Raw genomic sequence first — 18,293 nt, 5'->3', positions numbered from 1 at the left:
ACTAAATGTACTAATTAATCTAATATTCATGTTTATATTGGTGTTAGGGGTTTCATTTATTTTAATGTTGGTTGTTTATAAAAAAAAAATATGTATTCAAGTTTAAGCTTATCAGATAAATATTAGTGTTATGTTGTTGTCAGGAGTCAATCTCTTTCAGTTTTGAATGCATACTTAACATTTTATTATTACCTGTATTTTTTGTAAGCTTGACCTATGTAACCAGCTAAGTAAAAAAGTTTCACGTTTAGGTTTTGAGATTCGGGATTCGATTTTTAAAAGTTTCGGTTTCAGTTTTGAGATTCGAAATTTCTGGTTTTGACCATCACTAAAATTTTCATTTTCGTTTTCAGTAGGAAAAGAACAATTACTTTATTATATAGTGTGTTTCTATTCAAAGAAACTTAAAAAGCAATTAATTTGTGATTTATTGAAACCTATACAGTACTTATCTTTAATAACCATTAAATATTATTTTAACGTTAGAATGAACTGCAATAAGCTTAAGAACTAAAATTACTGTATGTATGGTACAGTACTAGGTTGGCCAGCTACCGATGGCGACGGCAAACTGAACTGGATGACTGCAGAACATAAACAATATCAGTGTCAGTCTTCTTCATTATACAATGTTTTGATGTGGACATTATTGTGTCAAGTTATAGATCAGGTCAAACTAAAACAAAATGTAATTTTGTGCTTTTTAAAATAGAAAGATCCACATTAGGGGTTTGTTTTAAATAATGTGGTGTATTGGTTTATCATAATTACAATAATAGTTTGTTTAAAGCTTTTCAAGACGATTGAAGTAATGTTGAACTTGTTTGCTGTGTTATTTTTTTCTTTAACAATACAGTACTATGTTATTTGAAAAAAAAGGTTGCATCAAAAATACATATTTATCTGTTTTCATTCGCTATGTTCTGCTTAAAGATATATTTTACAAGTATTTGACTTCATAATAGGGTACCGTAACCCTAACCTCAAAATCTATGCGACCCCCGTGTTATCCGAGGTTCTTGGTAACCGAGGTAGTCTTGGTCCCAACAACCTCGGTTAATTGGGAGTGTACTGTATATTAAATATTCCAAACGTATTTTGCTTCAAAAATAGTTTCTAAATGTGTGTTTTATTTTAGATGATATTGAATGGCCGTCAGAAGATGATTGGCCAATTCAACCTGAAGCCAAAGACATAATAACAGCCCTACTCCACCAGAACGCAAGAGATAGGTTAGGAACTGGTGGCCCTCATCAAGTCAAGGACCACCCTTACTTCAATGGTGTCGACTGGAATTCACTTTTGAGACAGAAAGCTGAGTTTGTGCCACAGTTAGATAATGAAGAAGACACCAGCTATTTTGACAGTATGTATTACAGTATATGACACAATTCATTGTCAGTGCTGTCACACCTTAATTTTACTTTTTGATCATCGGTAGTTTTTTTAAGAAAATCTTTGAATAATACACAAATTAAGTTTGATTAAAAGTAGGCCTACCCATATTCTTATCCTAAAAAATATTAATCCCTTCATATTTCCACTTTTCTTATCTGTCCTAGTATTGTTTACTGAAGATTAAACAATACTAGGATCATAACTATCTATGTGATTTTACAAACTATAACTGAATGTATTCTTTGTTATATTACAGAGATAGGTTTGTAATATAATATGCAAAGAGTAATTTACTCTCAAATAATATATAGTTAAATTGAAAAAAATCCTCACTCTTAACTTGATTTGATTTGATAGCCTGCTGTTGTCAACCTCCTTTGTAAAGTAAACCTTCTATAACCTGTTCTTTATATAGTAGAATCTTGTTAATCCAGCCTAAACGGGCGTAGGGATTTAGGAAAAAATCAGACCATCACAAGACCATTTAAATGTGTTAATAATTGACTGCTTTTTTATGTACTAGGCTTGACACTTTGTCATTTGCCAGTACTCTAGCGTTGCGTGTGATTAACTACTGTACCTACTATACTTTTCTCTTCTCTACCTCCTAAATCTCTTCTGTGCCCCTATACTCCATTCTCTCTTTTATCTCTCTCTTTATTCCTCTGTCCTTTTTTTTCTTTCTTAACTCTTAACCTTTCCCTGGCCCTCCTTTGTTCTCTTGTTCTTCTTTTACTTCTCTCCTCTCCTGTTGGTAAAGTAATCCTGCTGAGGCAAAGACATGTATCTTGTGTGTTTTTGACAGCTCGTTTAGATCGTTACAATCATGACATCGGGGAGGATACGGATGACCCCGAGGAGAGCATTTTGTTTGGTACCTTCTCTTCATGCTCTCCCCAGTACAAGAAGGTTCAGTCTCGACTCAGCACACACAGCAACAGTGGGTCTAGTGATGATGCTCGCAAGTTCATCTTCCGTTGTGACTCTGACAACTCAAACACGAGTGAACAACCCTCCACAGCGCCTTTCCCTGGTGTGTAACCGTTTGAGAAAAACTTTTCTAGCATTCTAAAGTAACTTTTTTATATTGTTTATTGAGTGTCACCCCAATAGTCAGCAAGGAGCACAAATCAGTGAGCTCTGTGCCGATTAAAAAAATGTTTGCACTATCTTAAGTATGTCAAAACACAATATAATTGAAGGCAGGCTACATAATTTTGAATAGAAGATAAATTTTGATCCAATGAGAAATGAGAATTTTACTCAGTGCAACAGCAAAATATTGTAATTGATACAATCTCCGCTCTTTATGGGAGTTTTTCCTTTAGTTAAATTTTTATTAAATCAAACATGTATACAAAGACTACGTTTTAGTACGCACCTCACTTTTTAATTGAATGCTACTTTTGATATAAAGTCATCCACTCCATCCATTATAATATGATAGTCAAACTTTCCCTCATGACTAGGCGTAACGTATGGTAAGATGCCAGGAGATGTGTTGTTCAGTTGGCTGTGTTTTCCTACAGGATTCGATCGTCTCCCTCTAGAACAGTCGTCGGGTGAAGAGCAGACTACAGTGTTAGGTACTGAACAAGTTAGCACACCAGAGTCGTCGCAGACAGAGAGTGACGATGTCTCGCCACAGGTGCAGCGCAAACGTCGTCTGCACTCCAGAGAGGGACTGCCTCGTTTCTCCATCTCAACAGAAGATGATCAGGCCAGGTTTGTGTGTCTGTAGTAACGATTTCCTTTTTTCAATTACATTATGTATATATATTTTTTGAACCTTGTTTGTCCATGTTCTCTTTGCAAAACGAAAGCATCACATTGTCATATGAACTGACCTTGTATCACCTGTTTATTAACACATTCGCTGCGGCCCATCAATGGCAGGCATAGCCCTGGTGTGGCGCAGCGTGTTAGAAAAACAAGTTGATTTCTAAGCTTGCCAGACATGGATTTTACGAGGAAATTTACTACCAACCTACACCACAATTAATAGACTGGTATTAGAGACACAATACTAACGCGTACCAACCGTCTTCGACGAGATCCTGAGCCACTCTGACTGAGCAAACAATGCATTGCGCGCTGTGTCCCCGGGTACGCAGCCGCCTCGCACCACGGCACACCATGCCCAGGGACCCAGCCACAGCGATTGTGTTAAAAGGTCATTCACTGGTGCACTTACCCTATTATGCATTCATCATTGTGATTATAATCCGTGATCACACATCATGATCCCCGTGACATGATTAGTCACGTCGTTTCATGATCTCCGGCATCTGGGTCTTCCTCATGATTACCCCCCAGTGTTTGTGCCTACCCTAATTGTCTCCTTGTCATTATCATTCATACTATCAAAATGAAGGGGCTAGATTGGCCTGTGGTTGCAGTAACATTTTAAATTGTCGATCAAAGAAACTTTGCAGATGTCTTCTGCAATTGCTATAAAATATACCCGTCTCAAAAGAACCTCAATATAATTCAAATTTTCCAATAATAAGGGAATAACAATAACCAGAATATCCAGGTCATTGACGTTCCTAGTTTGAAGCAAAAAGTTATTATTATCACCTTGCTACGTGCTCAGTGGTATTCTAATAACCACCAGACCGTGTTCGTGCTGTAAATAACTGCCTGATTTTCAATTCCGTTTCAGTACCCACTTTTCCTACAGGGAAGAAAACATTTTGAAAATTGTTTGTGTTTGATTTCTTTCAGCGACCCACCCAAATTGCTCCCTTGACCTACTGCTAGAGGGTCATAGCTTATTGTTTGGAAACACTGTGTTGGACTTTAAATTTGGGTCCTCTTTGTACACCATCACCAATACATTGATTGTTTCTTGGGACTGTTCCAAACTCACCTTGCTTTGCTTTACTTTGTCACATCTCAAGCACAGGAGGCAACCAAAAGTGAAGCTACCACATAAACCACATAAAACTACTTGTATGACTACTCCTAATTTCTGGTATCCCCTAATCCGTTTATGTTTCTTGATTCTTGATTTGAATATAAAATCATTTCTTTAGATTTACTTTATATGACTTTAAAATTTTGTTTAGTTTTCACTGTTTTCAATTAATATATATATTTTTACGTTGTACTATTTTTGTTTTCTCACCGTTTTTCTTTCTTTTACTACCAGACGCACAACTTGTCAGTTAATTTGGAATGTGGACAAGTCAAGCAGCAGTGGTGCTACAAGTGAGGACTCGTCCAGTTCACTCACTCACTCCCCCCTTGCTAACTCCATGTGTGTTGGTCGTGCGTTTTGGTTAGTTTATTTAATTTTTTCCTATTATTTACTGTTATTTTTTTACTATTGAAATTAGTCAAATATAAACTGAAATGCTTGTTTTTTTTTTATGAATGATGAGGAAAGGATTTAACCCATTGGGGAAGAAATTAATGTGCTGCCTACAGCGCCCTCGGTCAGCAATTAATGTTACCGAATTTGTAGACTTTTACTCTAATTGTCATATAAAAAAACCGTAGGTAATAATTAAATAATTCTTTTGCCATTTTGTTCAGAATAAAATTATCTACCAAAATATTGTAATTGGATAATCAAAGTGTAAAATTTAAAAAAATTAAATATAAAAATTATAAGAAACAAAAATAATTTTTTTAAAGTAAACTTCATTTACAAATTCCAAGATTAATCCAGACACCAAATGACACTATTATCATAACGTTCAATTGATTCCCTAAGTAGGAAAATCAACAGTTGTTTTTCTTTATAAGTAATAACATAGAAAAAAAAATTTTTTTACCTTAACACAGATGATTTTGAATCATATCTGGTTTCCATGGAAACACAACCTTTGTTATTCCCAAAAATAAATTATTAAAAATACGCAAAACAAGAAGCAAGATATTCATAAACATTGTATAAAAGTAAAAAAAAATTAAAAAAAACAATTTGGGCTTGTAAGTCGGATTGCGGGCCTGCGGCGGCCAGACGAGTAACGCTCGTAAGTCGGTGCCAATGGGTTAAACACATATTGCGCACTTCAAATGTCACATTGGTCAATCATGACTTGAATGTATCATCAAGTTTTAAAAGCCCAGAAGTCATTACCCTCATCACTTATAAATTAACCCTCTATTTTAAAAATTTGTTTTTACTAAATATTTATTACTTAACCGAGCTACACAGAAGCTATATAATTTCTTGATTTTAATATGATTACCCTGCCAACAGCAACTCGGAGGTTTGTCCACCGACCCAAGGGATCACAAAGGATCTGTCTCCCATGGTAGAGAAGACTAAGGGTCTGCCTGCTGCTCTACGGATGGCTATCTCCCCAATCTTCCCGATATCCAAGCATCGCTCCAGAGCTGTCATAAAGAGTTTCTCTGCCTCCGGACTCTCTCTTATTATTCCACCAGGTTAGAACATCCCTCCGTGACATTCGAACCAATAATTTAAACTCCATTATTAACTCTAAACTGTACTTAGAATGGTTTAAAATACCTGTATATAGTAATTATTGGTTGCTGTAGTGGCAACTAGTTTCAGTTCATAGGTTGAACCATTATCAGTAAAGTCTAAACTTTATTATAGCTCGGTCGAGTCGCTTGTGTCAATGTCCTTTTGTTCATCTAGTGTTTTGTGTAAAAGTATGTTCGTTTTATGTATCCATGTCTTGTGTGTTTGTTTTTTTTATTGAACTCTATAAATTACCTTCAAATGAAGTGACGCCTTTGGACTCCTTGTTGACCAAATTGTGGTTTAACCTAAGAACCTTAATTAGTTGCCACTACAGCAACTAAGGATTACTCTATGCAGGTAATGTAAATCATTTTAAGTAATCCGTAGGCTAAACAACTCTATGGAAATTTAAATTATACTATATCTATTAGTGATGTGTCAAAACTGAATCTCAAATCACAAAACCATCAAAACTTAAGAAGAAGAAAAAAAAGTTTTGATTTTAAGATTCGATCTGTGAGTTTCGAGATTAAAAAGTTTCAAAATTGAAGATTTTGTCAGTTTTGTTTTTGAACTTTCTGGAATTATTTGGCGTTGTTAGTTATTACTATTGTTTAAAACACAGTTTACACACCATTTGGCAGCAATGGAGCAAACAGATCACCTTGAACAACGCTAATGAAACAAGTAAATTATATTCTAAACTGCAAAAGGCATCTTAAATACTGATAGTGGAACAACGTACAACAAAGTATCACATCAAGCTTATTAAACACAAATGAAAATTGTCCACTAATAAATATAATATATAATATAATATAAAATAAATGTTCTAATTAATCTAATATTCATGTTAATGTTCATATCAGTAGTTAAATTTTTTGAGATTTTGTTATCAAAATTATTACTTTTTTTTGTGTTTGAAGTTTATCAGTCTCATATTTATTTTATTTTGTTAGGGTCAGGAGTCAATATCTGTCAGTTTTCATTGCATAATAAACATTTTATTATTACCTGAATTTTTTGTAACCTTGATCAAGCTACTAAGAAAGTTTCACATTTAGGTTTTGAGATTCAGGATTCAATTTTTTAACCCTAGCGCCGGCAAACGCTGGATATATGGCGCCAATGCAGGCGTCAATGTTTATGCATTTTTTCGGCCGAAAATCCGTTAAAAACCCCTCAAAACTCATATCAAATGAAAATTCACGAGTTATAGTACTTATTTACAATACTTTTAAAATTTGTATACCTCTTTGGAGTGATTTGAACTCTATTTAAAAGATCGCGATCGCTTGTTATTGATTTCGTCGTCTGCCGCTGCCGCTATAAACAGTAGACTGTGTCGATCGGCAACGTTTGGATGTGTTTTTGTTTATTTTTATGCGTTTATTAGTGTTATTATTTGTAGTAAGTATTTAAATAAGGTGAATTAACATGTTAGTGGGTAATATGCACTATTTTTGATTGTATGTAATATATTAGTGTATAAGGTGTACGGTTTTGTACATGACCTGGGTTGGATGAGTATTTGGTACCGTACTAGCGCGGGGGTACGATCAACATAATAATAGGGCTATCAAACAAAATACACAAAATAAGCTATATAAACTTATATATTTTTGGAATCAGCACAAAATTTACTACAACTTTACAACTTACCTTATGATGATAAGTCTTACCTGCACTTAGCTACACGACGGAATATAAAAACATTTTATAAAAGAATTAATAATGCCTACAATTCGGAAAAACTAAAAAAAAAAGTTTTTTTGGTAACCATGTAAACCACCTATATTATTGTTCTTTGTCTTATTCTGAACAAAATTATATATAATTATCCATAGTTATGTTGCTATTTCTGATTTGTATGATGGTTTAAAAACGATATTACATAATCAATAATATCCCTATGCCAGTACAGCGTTACACTAGTGCCAGCTCTAGGGTTAAGATTTGGTTTTGATTTTGAGATTAGAAATTTCTGGGTTTGACCATCACTTGGACGATAATAGTTGCCTTGTCTCACAGTTCCTATGCCTAATAATTATAAGACGTATTGCTCATTGAAGCATCATCAGGTGTCACAAAACAACAACAAATATTTTCTCGTTCAAATGTGAGTTGTTAGTTACATTAAAGACAAGACAATACAGCAACAAACACCGGCATGTAACATTTAAAATTAAAAAAAATTGAAAATGTCAGTGTCTGATGTCTGATCGTGTTACGTATTCAGATTGGTTAAACCCCTTATTATGTGTGATTTTTTAATTTTACCGGGAAAACCTGATTTTTAGTGCTGTTTTGTTGCAATTAGGATTTCAGAAGAATTTAGAAGTGTTCAACACTCAGTGACATACTTTATTTGCTTGTGTAAATGCTCATGAAACTCCATTAGCGCATGAAAAATCTGACTGTTTAAACATCTTGAACATCGTCTGCAATTACGGCAAAATCGTGAATGTCTTCCGTGGTCACTGTGAAATCGAGAACATCATCCGCGATCGTGACAATCATCTATATTCAATCACACAAATTCTAAACGCTTACTGCAATCGCAGAAATATATACTCGGCTCAACTCAAGTCGACCTGATCTTGGCCTGATGATTGTTTTTGGCCCGAACTTATCCCTTGGGTTAACTATTGGCCTAACCCGACCCAAAACTATCCGGGACCACACAGACCAAAAGTCAAAAGTTACACTAAAAACTAGAAAGTTAGTTATCACGACCAGGGAAACCAGGTTCTGCTGCTGGAAAAATTGGGAGGAAATGTGTGCATATTTCAGGAGTTCTGAGGCAACCCTGTTCAATGTAAAAAACTTTAACTTGTAAGAGTCAATTTTATTTTGAATTGTGTTATCTGGTGGTGTTTTAACTATAGCAACACGTCTAATAGTTATAGGCCTAACATGCAAGAACTGTGAGAGAAGGTAATTAGCCTCTATTATTTACCTGTTATGCAATATCTAGGTCTTGGGGTGATGACCGCGTCGTTGAAAGAGTTAAACTAGAGGCTGACGTTTTGGATGCGGAGCAGCTATCCATCTACAGGGCAAACTACAATTCAACTTCTATTATGTTAAATAGTAGTTTGCCCCAACGATGGATAGCTACTAATATTTTATATTGAGGGTCGTTTGAAAAGTTACGTAAACAATTTTAACATATTAATCATTTTTTAATTTTTCAGAATAATTAAAGCAAGATTTAGCTGTATTTCCTTTCCATTACCAAACCATAGCTATTGAATACTGATCATTTGATGATGTGCAGCGGAAGACATGCCCCCACCTATCCAGTCTCCCGGAGGCTCAAGTACAGCCAGTTCCCGGGATACTTCCCCTTGTCGAGAACTCTCCCCCTTGGTCAACAGTCTGAAGCCCCCCATCATCATCCGGCGAGGACCTGCGGGCTTTGGCTTCACCGTCCATACCATCCGTGTGTATTATGGGGACACTGACTTTTACACCATGCATCACCTTGTCATGGTAAGCATTAGTGCCATGAACAGTTATAGTTATAACCGAATCAAACTTTATTCTTAAATCAATTATAACATAACATTTGTTAAAGAACAAATCCTTTCTCCATATGTGACAGTAACTCCAAAACGCAACCTGAAGAATTGCAAAGAATTATATTTCGGTTTTCCAGACAGTGTTGATTCATCTTTTTGGACATAGAATTGATCGTTGTAAAAAGAACACTGTAGCAACATTTCAATGATTACAAAAAAAAAATAAATACTACGGTTGTGAGGTATGTTGACAATGTTGTCATAATGACAAAAACAGTCAATATATTGCCACGACAGTCACAATGTCACTGTGATATCGTATATCATACCAATTGATGATTGTTGAAACAAACTGGACTGTTGTGCTTACTGCTTATACATGCTCATAAGCCGCCAAAGCATATTTTCCTTGCAGTTCAGAGTAATGTGGTTTTAGTGATAGGGAGGAAGAAACCCCTATTCTAATACCACTTCCAGTCTAAAAGTATTTCATTCACTTCCGCCGATTTCTTCCAATAAGTGATTCATCCCAATCCTGTTCCGAAACATTAATTAAGTTTTGCTCATTCTTATGATGGATCAGGTTTTGCACAACTAGGACTAGGTTTTGCTAGGCTTCCAATGTTATCAAAATTTCAGGCAGTTGAATGTGGAAGTCCTGCATTTGAGGCTGGGTTGCGTCCTGGGGACTTGATTACACACATCAATAGTGAGGCCGTCCAAGGACTGTACCATACCCAGGTGCTACAACTGCTGCTGGCTGGGGGCGACCACGTCACCATCCGCTCCACACCTCTAGAGAACACCAGCATAAAGTCTGGTGGCCGGCGCAGGGAGCCGGGCCAGAGCAAGCTGGCTCGCCGCAGTCAGGCCAAGCAGCGGCGACAGAAGCGTGATATTGGGGATAAGCGACGAAAAACTTCACTTTTTCGTCGCATCAGCAGTAAACGGGCTAGTGTGGAGATGCAGCAGGTGTGTTAAAAATTGTATCCCTACTTATATAATATATAGGTACCATTAATTGTTAATATATAAGTACAACTGATTGTGCATATTATGCAGCAATATCAATTTTAAAAAATATGCAGCAATATCAATTTTAAAAAATATGAGGTGACTCAATTTTATATCAATCATTATCTATTAGAGGTGTGGGAACGGCTAAATTTTCAAGCCGAGCCAAGTCTAAAAGCTCGAGCGATTAAGCAGCAAGTCAGAAAATTGTGGGGAGCTTTTATTATTACATTGTTATCACGATTGCAGATAGCTAGGAGGATTATAGTAATGAGGACATTGTGATAAATGCACATTACATCAAATTTACTAAAGCATTGCTGCTTTTATACTGGTAGTCATATCTGACATACTTTAAAGCCCCCACAGCTTTAACTTGTGGTTTTGTTGTGCATTGTTAAAGGTGTAACGAGATGATGGAATTTAAATTTGAAGACTCTTAAACTTTGTAGTTAGTTTATTATAATTCATAAAGTTAATTTAATGTAAATAATTAATTGCCTTAAATTTCATTTTGGAATGTAGAGTAATGACAAATCTATCTATTGAATAACATAACAGCACTTTCATTTCCATACAAAAGCTTGGCGAGTCATTCCACTTCAAATCACCCAAAAAATTTAGGTTATGAAACCCAACATCTCAGAATTTGATGAAACTTTGTGAAAATGTTCATTCCTATGCCCTAAGTAAAAATACAAAATATTTTGAAGATACTGCTGATACTTTTTTTTATATGAATTTTTTTCCGATACTCCGTTTTGACCATTTCAGGCCTCGGAATCGACAACCAAATGTAGCCTGGGCGACCAAAAAATTTAATTATTCGCAAACCGTTTAAGATAACACTTTCAAATTTTTATGACAAGTCTCCTATGAACATAAAAAAAACTATATATAGGTCACTCTAGAGTATAATACAAATTTAAAAAAATTATTATATATTTAAATTTAATTTTTTCAAATTTGACCGACATGGATTGTGAAAAACGGCTATAGCTTTTTTCTCCAACCAGCTAGAACAATTATTGTTTTTGCAGAATTTTCCTTAAGCTATGACCTGTTTGAAAATATAAAGATATTAGTGGTTTTCTATGTACAGATATTGTAAAAAAATAGTTTTATTAAAATATTAATTAACGCTAAAAATTGAGTAACATATCTTGTATCTTATAAAAAAAAATACTTACAAGAGTTTTTCAGTTATGAAAGCTTAATTTACCTAAGTCCTGTAGTTCATTGACAATATTAAATTACATTTTTGAAGATTATTTGATATTTCCTTCCTTTTGAGCGGTATACTACCTTGAAATGGTTGTAACAAAATAGTTGAATGTTACTTTATTATTGGCTAATTTACAGCTTGAGTAAATTTTATGACATGAGAGATAACAGACATGACATAGTTATTTTAAAGTTTTTCCTGTTTTTATATTGCTTGGCACATCCATCCGTAAAATAGTGCACCTTTGTGACTGATGGAAAACTGTCTTTCAGCCATTTCATCATTTTTCTTTGGACGGCACTAACAAAAGAGACATCACGATACAATTTATCACTAATAAAACAGTGATTTTAAACCTTTAGTTACAAACATCGAAATTCAAACTTCAAAATTTGGTTATAACTTCAAAGTTCTGCCAAATCAAAATAACTATGTATGTGTGTAATCTCTCATGTCATAAAATTTACTCAAATTGTAGTCCTTCCTGACTAGTATGCTATTTGTTCAGGTTTGATTCAGCCAGCTCTAAATCCTTGGTTGTAAAGTAATAGGTAACATAGACTAAGGAGAATAAAAGTTTATTCTCCTTACTATTTTTATCCTCCTTAGTCTATGGTAATAAGTTCTAACCTGTAAAACTTGTTTGTGGAGCACCAACTGAACATACTATATTATAAAAAAAGGATAAAACAGGAATCTTCTCTTTGTGGCCAGTAAAATTATTTACTAGGACCATATGGATGCATGAATACTAGTTCAGTGCCTTCATCTTCATCTGAAGTATTCCTCACAAGAGCAAGAGCAAGGTACCAATGGCAAAATCCCAAGCTAAATCTTTAAAACATCTCAAAGAAAACCTTTCTCCTAATGATGCAGTAATACTGATGGACTTTTTTATAATTCAAAATAAAATTCAGAGCTATCACTGGTCAAGAGGCGGTTGTACACTTCATCCCGTATGTGTTTATTTGGTGAGTGAGGGGGAACAAAAGGTTTCAAATCACTGTTTTATTAGTGATGACTTGGATCGTGATGTCTCTTTTGTTAATGTCGTCCAAAGAAACCTGATGAAATGGCTGAAAGACAGTTTACCATCAGTCACAAAGGTGCACTATTGTACTGATAGATGTGCCGGGCAATATAAAAACAGGAAAAACTTTTAAAATATATTTGAGCATGAAAATGATTTTGGGATTTATGCTAAGCACTCCTTTTATGCCACAAGCAGTGGTAAGTCAACCTGAGATGGTCTTGGTGATACCATAAAACGCACACATCGAAAAGCAAGCCTTCATTGAGCTGTAGGCCTAAAGGCAAATCAGCTTTACAACCATAGATTTAGAGCTGGCCGAATCAAACCTGAACAAATGGCTACTAGTCAGGAAGGACTTAATAACTATGTCACGTGTGTAATCTCTTATGTCATAAAATTTACTCAAGCTGTAAATTAGCCAATAATAAAGTAACATCGAACTATTTTGTTACAACCATTTCAAGGTAGTATACCGCTCAAAAGCTTTTAGCTTTAAGCTTTAAACTTTGTTAAGGAAATATCAAATAATCTTCAAAAATGTAATTTAATATTGTCAAAGAACTACAGGACTTAGGTAAATTAAGCTTTCATAACTGCAAACTCTTGTAAGTATTTTTTTTATAAGATACATGTTACTCAATTTTTAGCGTTAATTAATATTTTAATAAAACTATTTTTTTACAATATCTGTACATAGAAAACCACCAATATCTTTATATTTTCAAACAGGTCATAGCTTAAGGAAAATTCTGCAAAAACAATAATTGTTCTAGCTGGTTGGAGAAAAAAGCTATAGCCGTTTTTCACAATCCATGTCGGTCAAATTTGGTTGTCGATTCCGAGGCCTGAAATGGTCAAAACGGTGTATCGGGAAAAAATGAATATAAAAAAAAGTATCAGCAGTATCTTCAAAATATTTTGTATTTTTACTTAGGGCATAGGAATGAACATTTTCACAAAGTTTCATCAAATTCTGAGATGGTGGGTTTCATGACCCGGGTGATTTGACGTGGAATGACTCTGGCTCGAAATTGCTCAAGTCGTGAAAATAGTTTTCACACCTCTTGCATGGCTGGCAGTTTTCAAGTATTGATTCCTCCACTTCCTCCTAATTGCATTCACTATATTTTGTAGCAAGGTAAATAAGTTCTATTTTTGTGCAGCAAGTCCAAACAAATTCAAATTCTAGACTTCACCAAATTGTTTTATGTTTTCAGCTCCTCAGTCCTGTGAATGTTTTATGGTGATTTTTTTTCAGATGGCTGCAGGTGTGTCGTCCCCTCCATTAGTAACTCCTAGCCGTAGTTTCCAGTCGTTTAGTAGAACACTCTCTCAATCAACCCCTGAGACCCCACCTACTGTGGAGACCCCCCGCCAGTCAGATTTGTCATCTAGCTCTGCTAGCTCTCCCTCTAGTTGCAGTCCCGGTCCTCCCACTACCCCCTACCAACGTCCCTCGACTCTACACGGACTGAAACACAAACTACACACCGCGGCCAAGTCAGTTCATTCTCCTGGCCGTCGTAAGTCTGTCGGACATATTCCTCTTTCTCCTCTAGCAAGGACACCATCCCCCTCCCCACTACCCTCATCCCCCACCCGATCACCTTCTCCCTTAGCCTTCCCCCCTGGCCACCAACCCGGCAGCTCTAACACCACTCAGAGCTACAGTCCAGGAACCTCTGTTGCCACACCCTCATCAGGTCCTAAAAAGGGTTTTGGACGAGCTAAGAGTGCTGAGCCGGGGTCGCCGTTGCTGAGACGAGCGTTGTCCCCTGATAGACTTCACCCTCGCACAGCTGAGAAGCCTGGACCCGCCTCCATCTCCCCGCTCTGTGACCCAGCCCTCAAGGTTACAATTACATCAGCTCCCAGGGTGACTATCACGTCCAAGTCACCTCCAGTCTTGAAGCCCATTGTTGTTGAGGAAGAAAAAGAGCAAGTCAAATCCAAGCCTTCTGTCAAAGCTATGGCTGACAATGATCGGAGTAGTAACAAAATAGAAGAAGAGTTCATGATAGGCAACAATCAGCCTTTGCCCCGTATCGCTGAAGAAAAAGATTCTCCGACTGCATTGAAAGAGGAACTTGCAAATTTGAAATCAGACCCGACGCTACTTCCAAAAGAATGTGTATTTACAACATGTGTTTTGAAACCTGAATCATCTCAGATTCAGCCTCCCGCTCTGAAATTAGAACCCAGCCCAGTTCTCCGAGAGCCACCCCCCTTGCCACAGAAACCGAGAAGTAAAGGATCCACTATTAAGGGAATCTGTTCAGGAAAGAAATGGAAGATGAGAGAAAATCAGACTCAAAAACAGAGTAAAGATGAAGATGCAACGGACAGTAAAACTTCAGGACCCCCCTCGACTTCTGGTATTTTGAAATCCGGGCGAAAGTAGTTTGGTAGTACCTTTCAAGTAGGTGCTTGTGTATATATATAAATATTTTTCTGTAAAGTTCTTTTTTTTACTTGTACTACACACTTACCATTCAGTTTTTTTTTTGTTTTTTTATAATGTGTATAGTTTATAATATTTACCGAGTTATGTTCGATTTTATGAGTATTCCTGTTAATATGTACACATAAAATGTAAATGTGATTTTAAATAGTACATAACTGTAGTATGACAGAATTGCGATCTGAGTGAAATAAACACCAGTCTTTCTTTCTTTTAAACATAGATTATATTTTTGTATCTTAACTTATGCGGCCACAGCAGAAGAGCTCTGTTGCTGGTTATTTTGAAAGTTAAACAAATAGTTTTAAGAATTTGTTGTGATTACTTTTAAAGTTGCTGGTTCAGAAATACATTTTTAATATACTAAGTATATTAGCAAGAAAGTGTTTAATTGTCTTTTTCTGTGGTAGGATTTTTTTGTCCTGAATGTAAATGTTTTTATTTTTTTATTTATTTAAATTGAAGTGCAGGTGTTATACCTTTCAATCCAATGCTGTTTCTCAGAATAGCCTAAACTCCTTTAGATTTGATAATCTTCGTGTAGTTATCCTTACTCTTACCTCCTAGGACAGGTGAATACTTTGGTAAATATTATTTGACCCGAGTATTGGAAGAAAACTTTTCAAAAATTGTAAATATTACCGTAGTAAAAATAAAAATACTTTGTTGTATTTTCTCCATGATGAGTCAATGGAAGTTCTTTGCTGAACAGTATTTAATATTATTATTATCTATCCATGTATGTAGCATGTAAACTTAAACTATAAAGTTAAAATAGATGAACCGAGCCCTCAAATAGCTAAATTGTTAGTTACTGAACTTATCTGCCTTGATAAAAAAAGTAGTCCCAATATTGCAGATACGTTGAATACAGAACTTATTTTTTTCATAGCTTATTCAGATTTTTAAACATAACATTAAAATCTAAAACCTGATTTGTAGTTAAAAAAAGCTCTGTGATTTGTTTTGACATTTATAAGATTAAACACTAAACCTGTTAAATATAAACTATAAAGTGTTCAAAAAATAATACCCTATTACATTAAAATATTTATGCTTTATAATATGATACATTAAACTTTCAAACTACAGATGAATGACATAAAAGGTTTTATCCTCTAGCTTACTCTTGTGATCAATGTTGTCTCAGGGCAAGTTGAGGGAATGCACAATTGATTGAATGAAAACAGTACCACTTGATGTTTCTCTTTAAACCAAACTTATTGGAATTATCTTTAATTTAAAGTATTATTTTAAAATGTATAATAAATTTAAAACTGTTTATATTCATTTTAAAATAATTTGCTTTAATTGTCCCGTATATGCTTTGTTTCTACAAGATTTGTTTCATGTTACAAGTGTTAACATACGTGAGATAAAAATTAAGATCTGCTTATTATTTATTTTTAATTTCTATTGAACTACGTTAAACGCTGCTCGGTTTGTCCTTCCTGTCTTTTGTGGTTTTCCTGTTCAGTGTGAAAGCGCAAGTGTGATATTTTGATGCTATCTAAAGGATTCTTCCTTTTTTGGATTTAGGATCCTTGTTTGCCATTTGATTTATTGTTCGTACTTACTAGACTAGTTTTATTTGTTACAGTTATGTAATCTGTCTAGATAAAAATGGGGTTTGAAGTCTCATTGTCCCTTGTTGTTGGCACGTATTCTTGTTGTAATGAGTGTGTATCCGTGTTAGATATTACCTCGGTCACCGTAGCTAAATGCTGACTGGTTGCTCCTCGTGATATAGTTCGCTCCATTAGTGCAATACACCACTTAATTTGCCATATGTTAGTGGACGACCTAGTTAGACAGTTAAATTGTTAATGTCCATCAATAGTCAAGCGTGCCTCTTTCCAGTAAAGTCAGTATTCCAAGCCTTAAAAGAGCAATAAACCAGTGTTTCCTTTGCAAACAACACTCTCATTAACTTTGTATGAATTTAGCCCTAGTCAATTTTACTGTGTTTGTTTTTTCTATGTAAAAAAAATATTTAAAATGTTATTTTAGAGTGTTAAAACTACCTGAATTCTCTTCACCATCCATCTAAACAATCATCATGTCCATTATATTTATTGACCATTTCTTTAAAAAAATAGTAAAGTGAAAATGTAAAAGTTGTAGTGGTTTGTTTATAAATGTTAAACAAAGCAAGAGGGAAAATGCATGATTTATAAATAATTTCCACTGGTGTACTCATGGTTATTTATTATAATATTTATTTCTAGTACTGATGGGTTTTTTGAATGTAACTCGACAATGTTAAATTTTTGAAATGTTATATTGAAGAAGGACCATTAGATTTTAAAATTTGTTGCCACCATTATATTTCACAATTTGTTGATGTCCTGTGTTTAATCTATTTTGTCTGTCTTGTTAGGTTATATTTAATTCTCAGATTGTCATGTACCATTGCCTGCTTATTAAATTTCTAGTTAAGTTTTGTTGCGCATATCTTCCGTTTTCCTAATGGTTTCTTCTTCATAATTTTAATTATTCCTCGATGATTGTTCAAAATAAATAGTTCTACTTCTTTTACATAATTGATTTTCTTCCTTTTATCTACCTTATAGTTGTAACTGGTTTTGTAGTAATTTCATTAAAAATGCAATTAGGTAATAACAACAGAGCACAATTTGCACATTTTATTAGTGTTCCAAAACTAGTTTCTAAGGCAAAAGGAATATTACTAATACCTTTCAAAGAATAACTGAAGAAAAATTTTAAATTCAAGAAAAACATATAAAAATATAATATAAAAAATAATATGTTTTTTAAAACAGTTATGAGGAATAAAACTAATTTTAAATATTTAAAACACGATTGTATATCGACACCATAAAGAGTGGTGTACCTACCTCAATCAGGTTACGATTATAAATAAAAGTAGCCTATTTAAAATCCATCTTCGTAAACTGTTAACATTTTCTCATAGTTAAACTAGAATTTAATAACACAATACCAATTGGATGTCCGAACTATCATTTAGACGCAACACAGCCTTCTGTAAATTAATTCTTAAGAGCAAAATGTGTAAGACTTCTATCTTAGAGTGTGAGTTCTTAGCTAGAAGTCTTTTCCAAATGACCTTGCTGGACTTAAATTTACTTTGGAAAGTAGTGTAGTTCACAATGGTTTTTGCGAATTTCCCATGTAGGGAATAAGTTATTACCGTAGTAGGTACTCATGGACAC

General features: G+C 34.7%; 1 protein-coding gene across 2 annotated transcripts in view; it reads left to right on the top strand.

Moving 5' to 3' along the window:
* Nucleotides 1-17,642, top strand: part of LOC128999175 (microtubule-associated serine/threonine-protein kinase 3-like) — a 54,652-nt gene extending 37,010 nt beyond the window's left edge. The window contains exons 16-23 of one of the 2 annotated variants that reach the window (XM_054425573.1): nt 1,139-1,366; nt 2,204-2,431; nt 2,928-3,123; nt 4,553-4,681; nt 5,612-5,799; nt 9,123-9,337; nt 10,006-10,338; nt 13,897-17,642. In XM_054425573.1, coding sequence (XP_054281548.1) covers nt 1,139-1,366; nt 2,204-2,431; nt 2,928-3,123; nt 4,553-4,681; nt 5,612-5,799; nt 9,123-9,337; nt 10,006-10,338; nt 13,897-15,039 — 2,660 coding nt within the window. In that variant the 3' untranslated portion in view covers nt 15,040-17,642. The remainder of the gene's footprint in view (nt 1-1,138; nt 1,367-2,203; nt 2,432-2,927; nt 3,124-4,552; nt 4,682-5,611; nt 5,800-9,122; nt 9,338-10,005; nt 10,339-13,896) is intronic. The other variant, XM_054425574.1, reaches the window with a different exon arrangement.
* Nucleotides 17,643-18,293: the final 651 nt, after the last annotated feature.

This window comes from Macrosteles quadrilineatus, unplaced genomic scaffold, assembly GCF_028750875.1.
Source record: "Macrosteles quadrilineatus isolate MER2022 unplaced genomic scaffold, UCM_ALF_1.0 Scaffold_7__1_contigs__length_78375512, whole genome shotgun sequence".
NCBI classification, from domain to species: domain Eukaryota; kingdom Metazoa; phylum Arthropoda; class Insecta; order Hemiptera; family Cicadellidae; genus Macrosteles; species Macrosteles quadrilineatus.
Note: the sequence above shows the minus strand (reverse complement) of the source record. Positions and strands in the feature narration are given on the sequence as shown.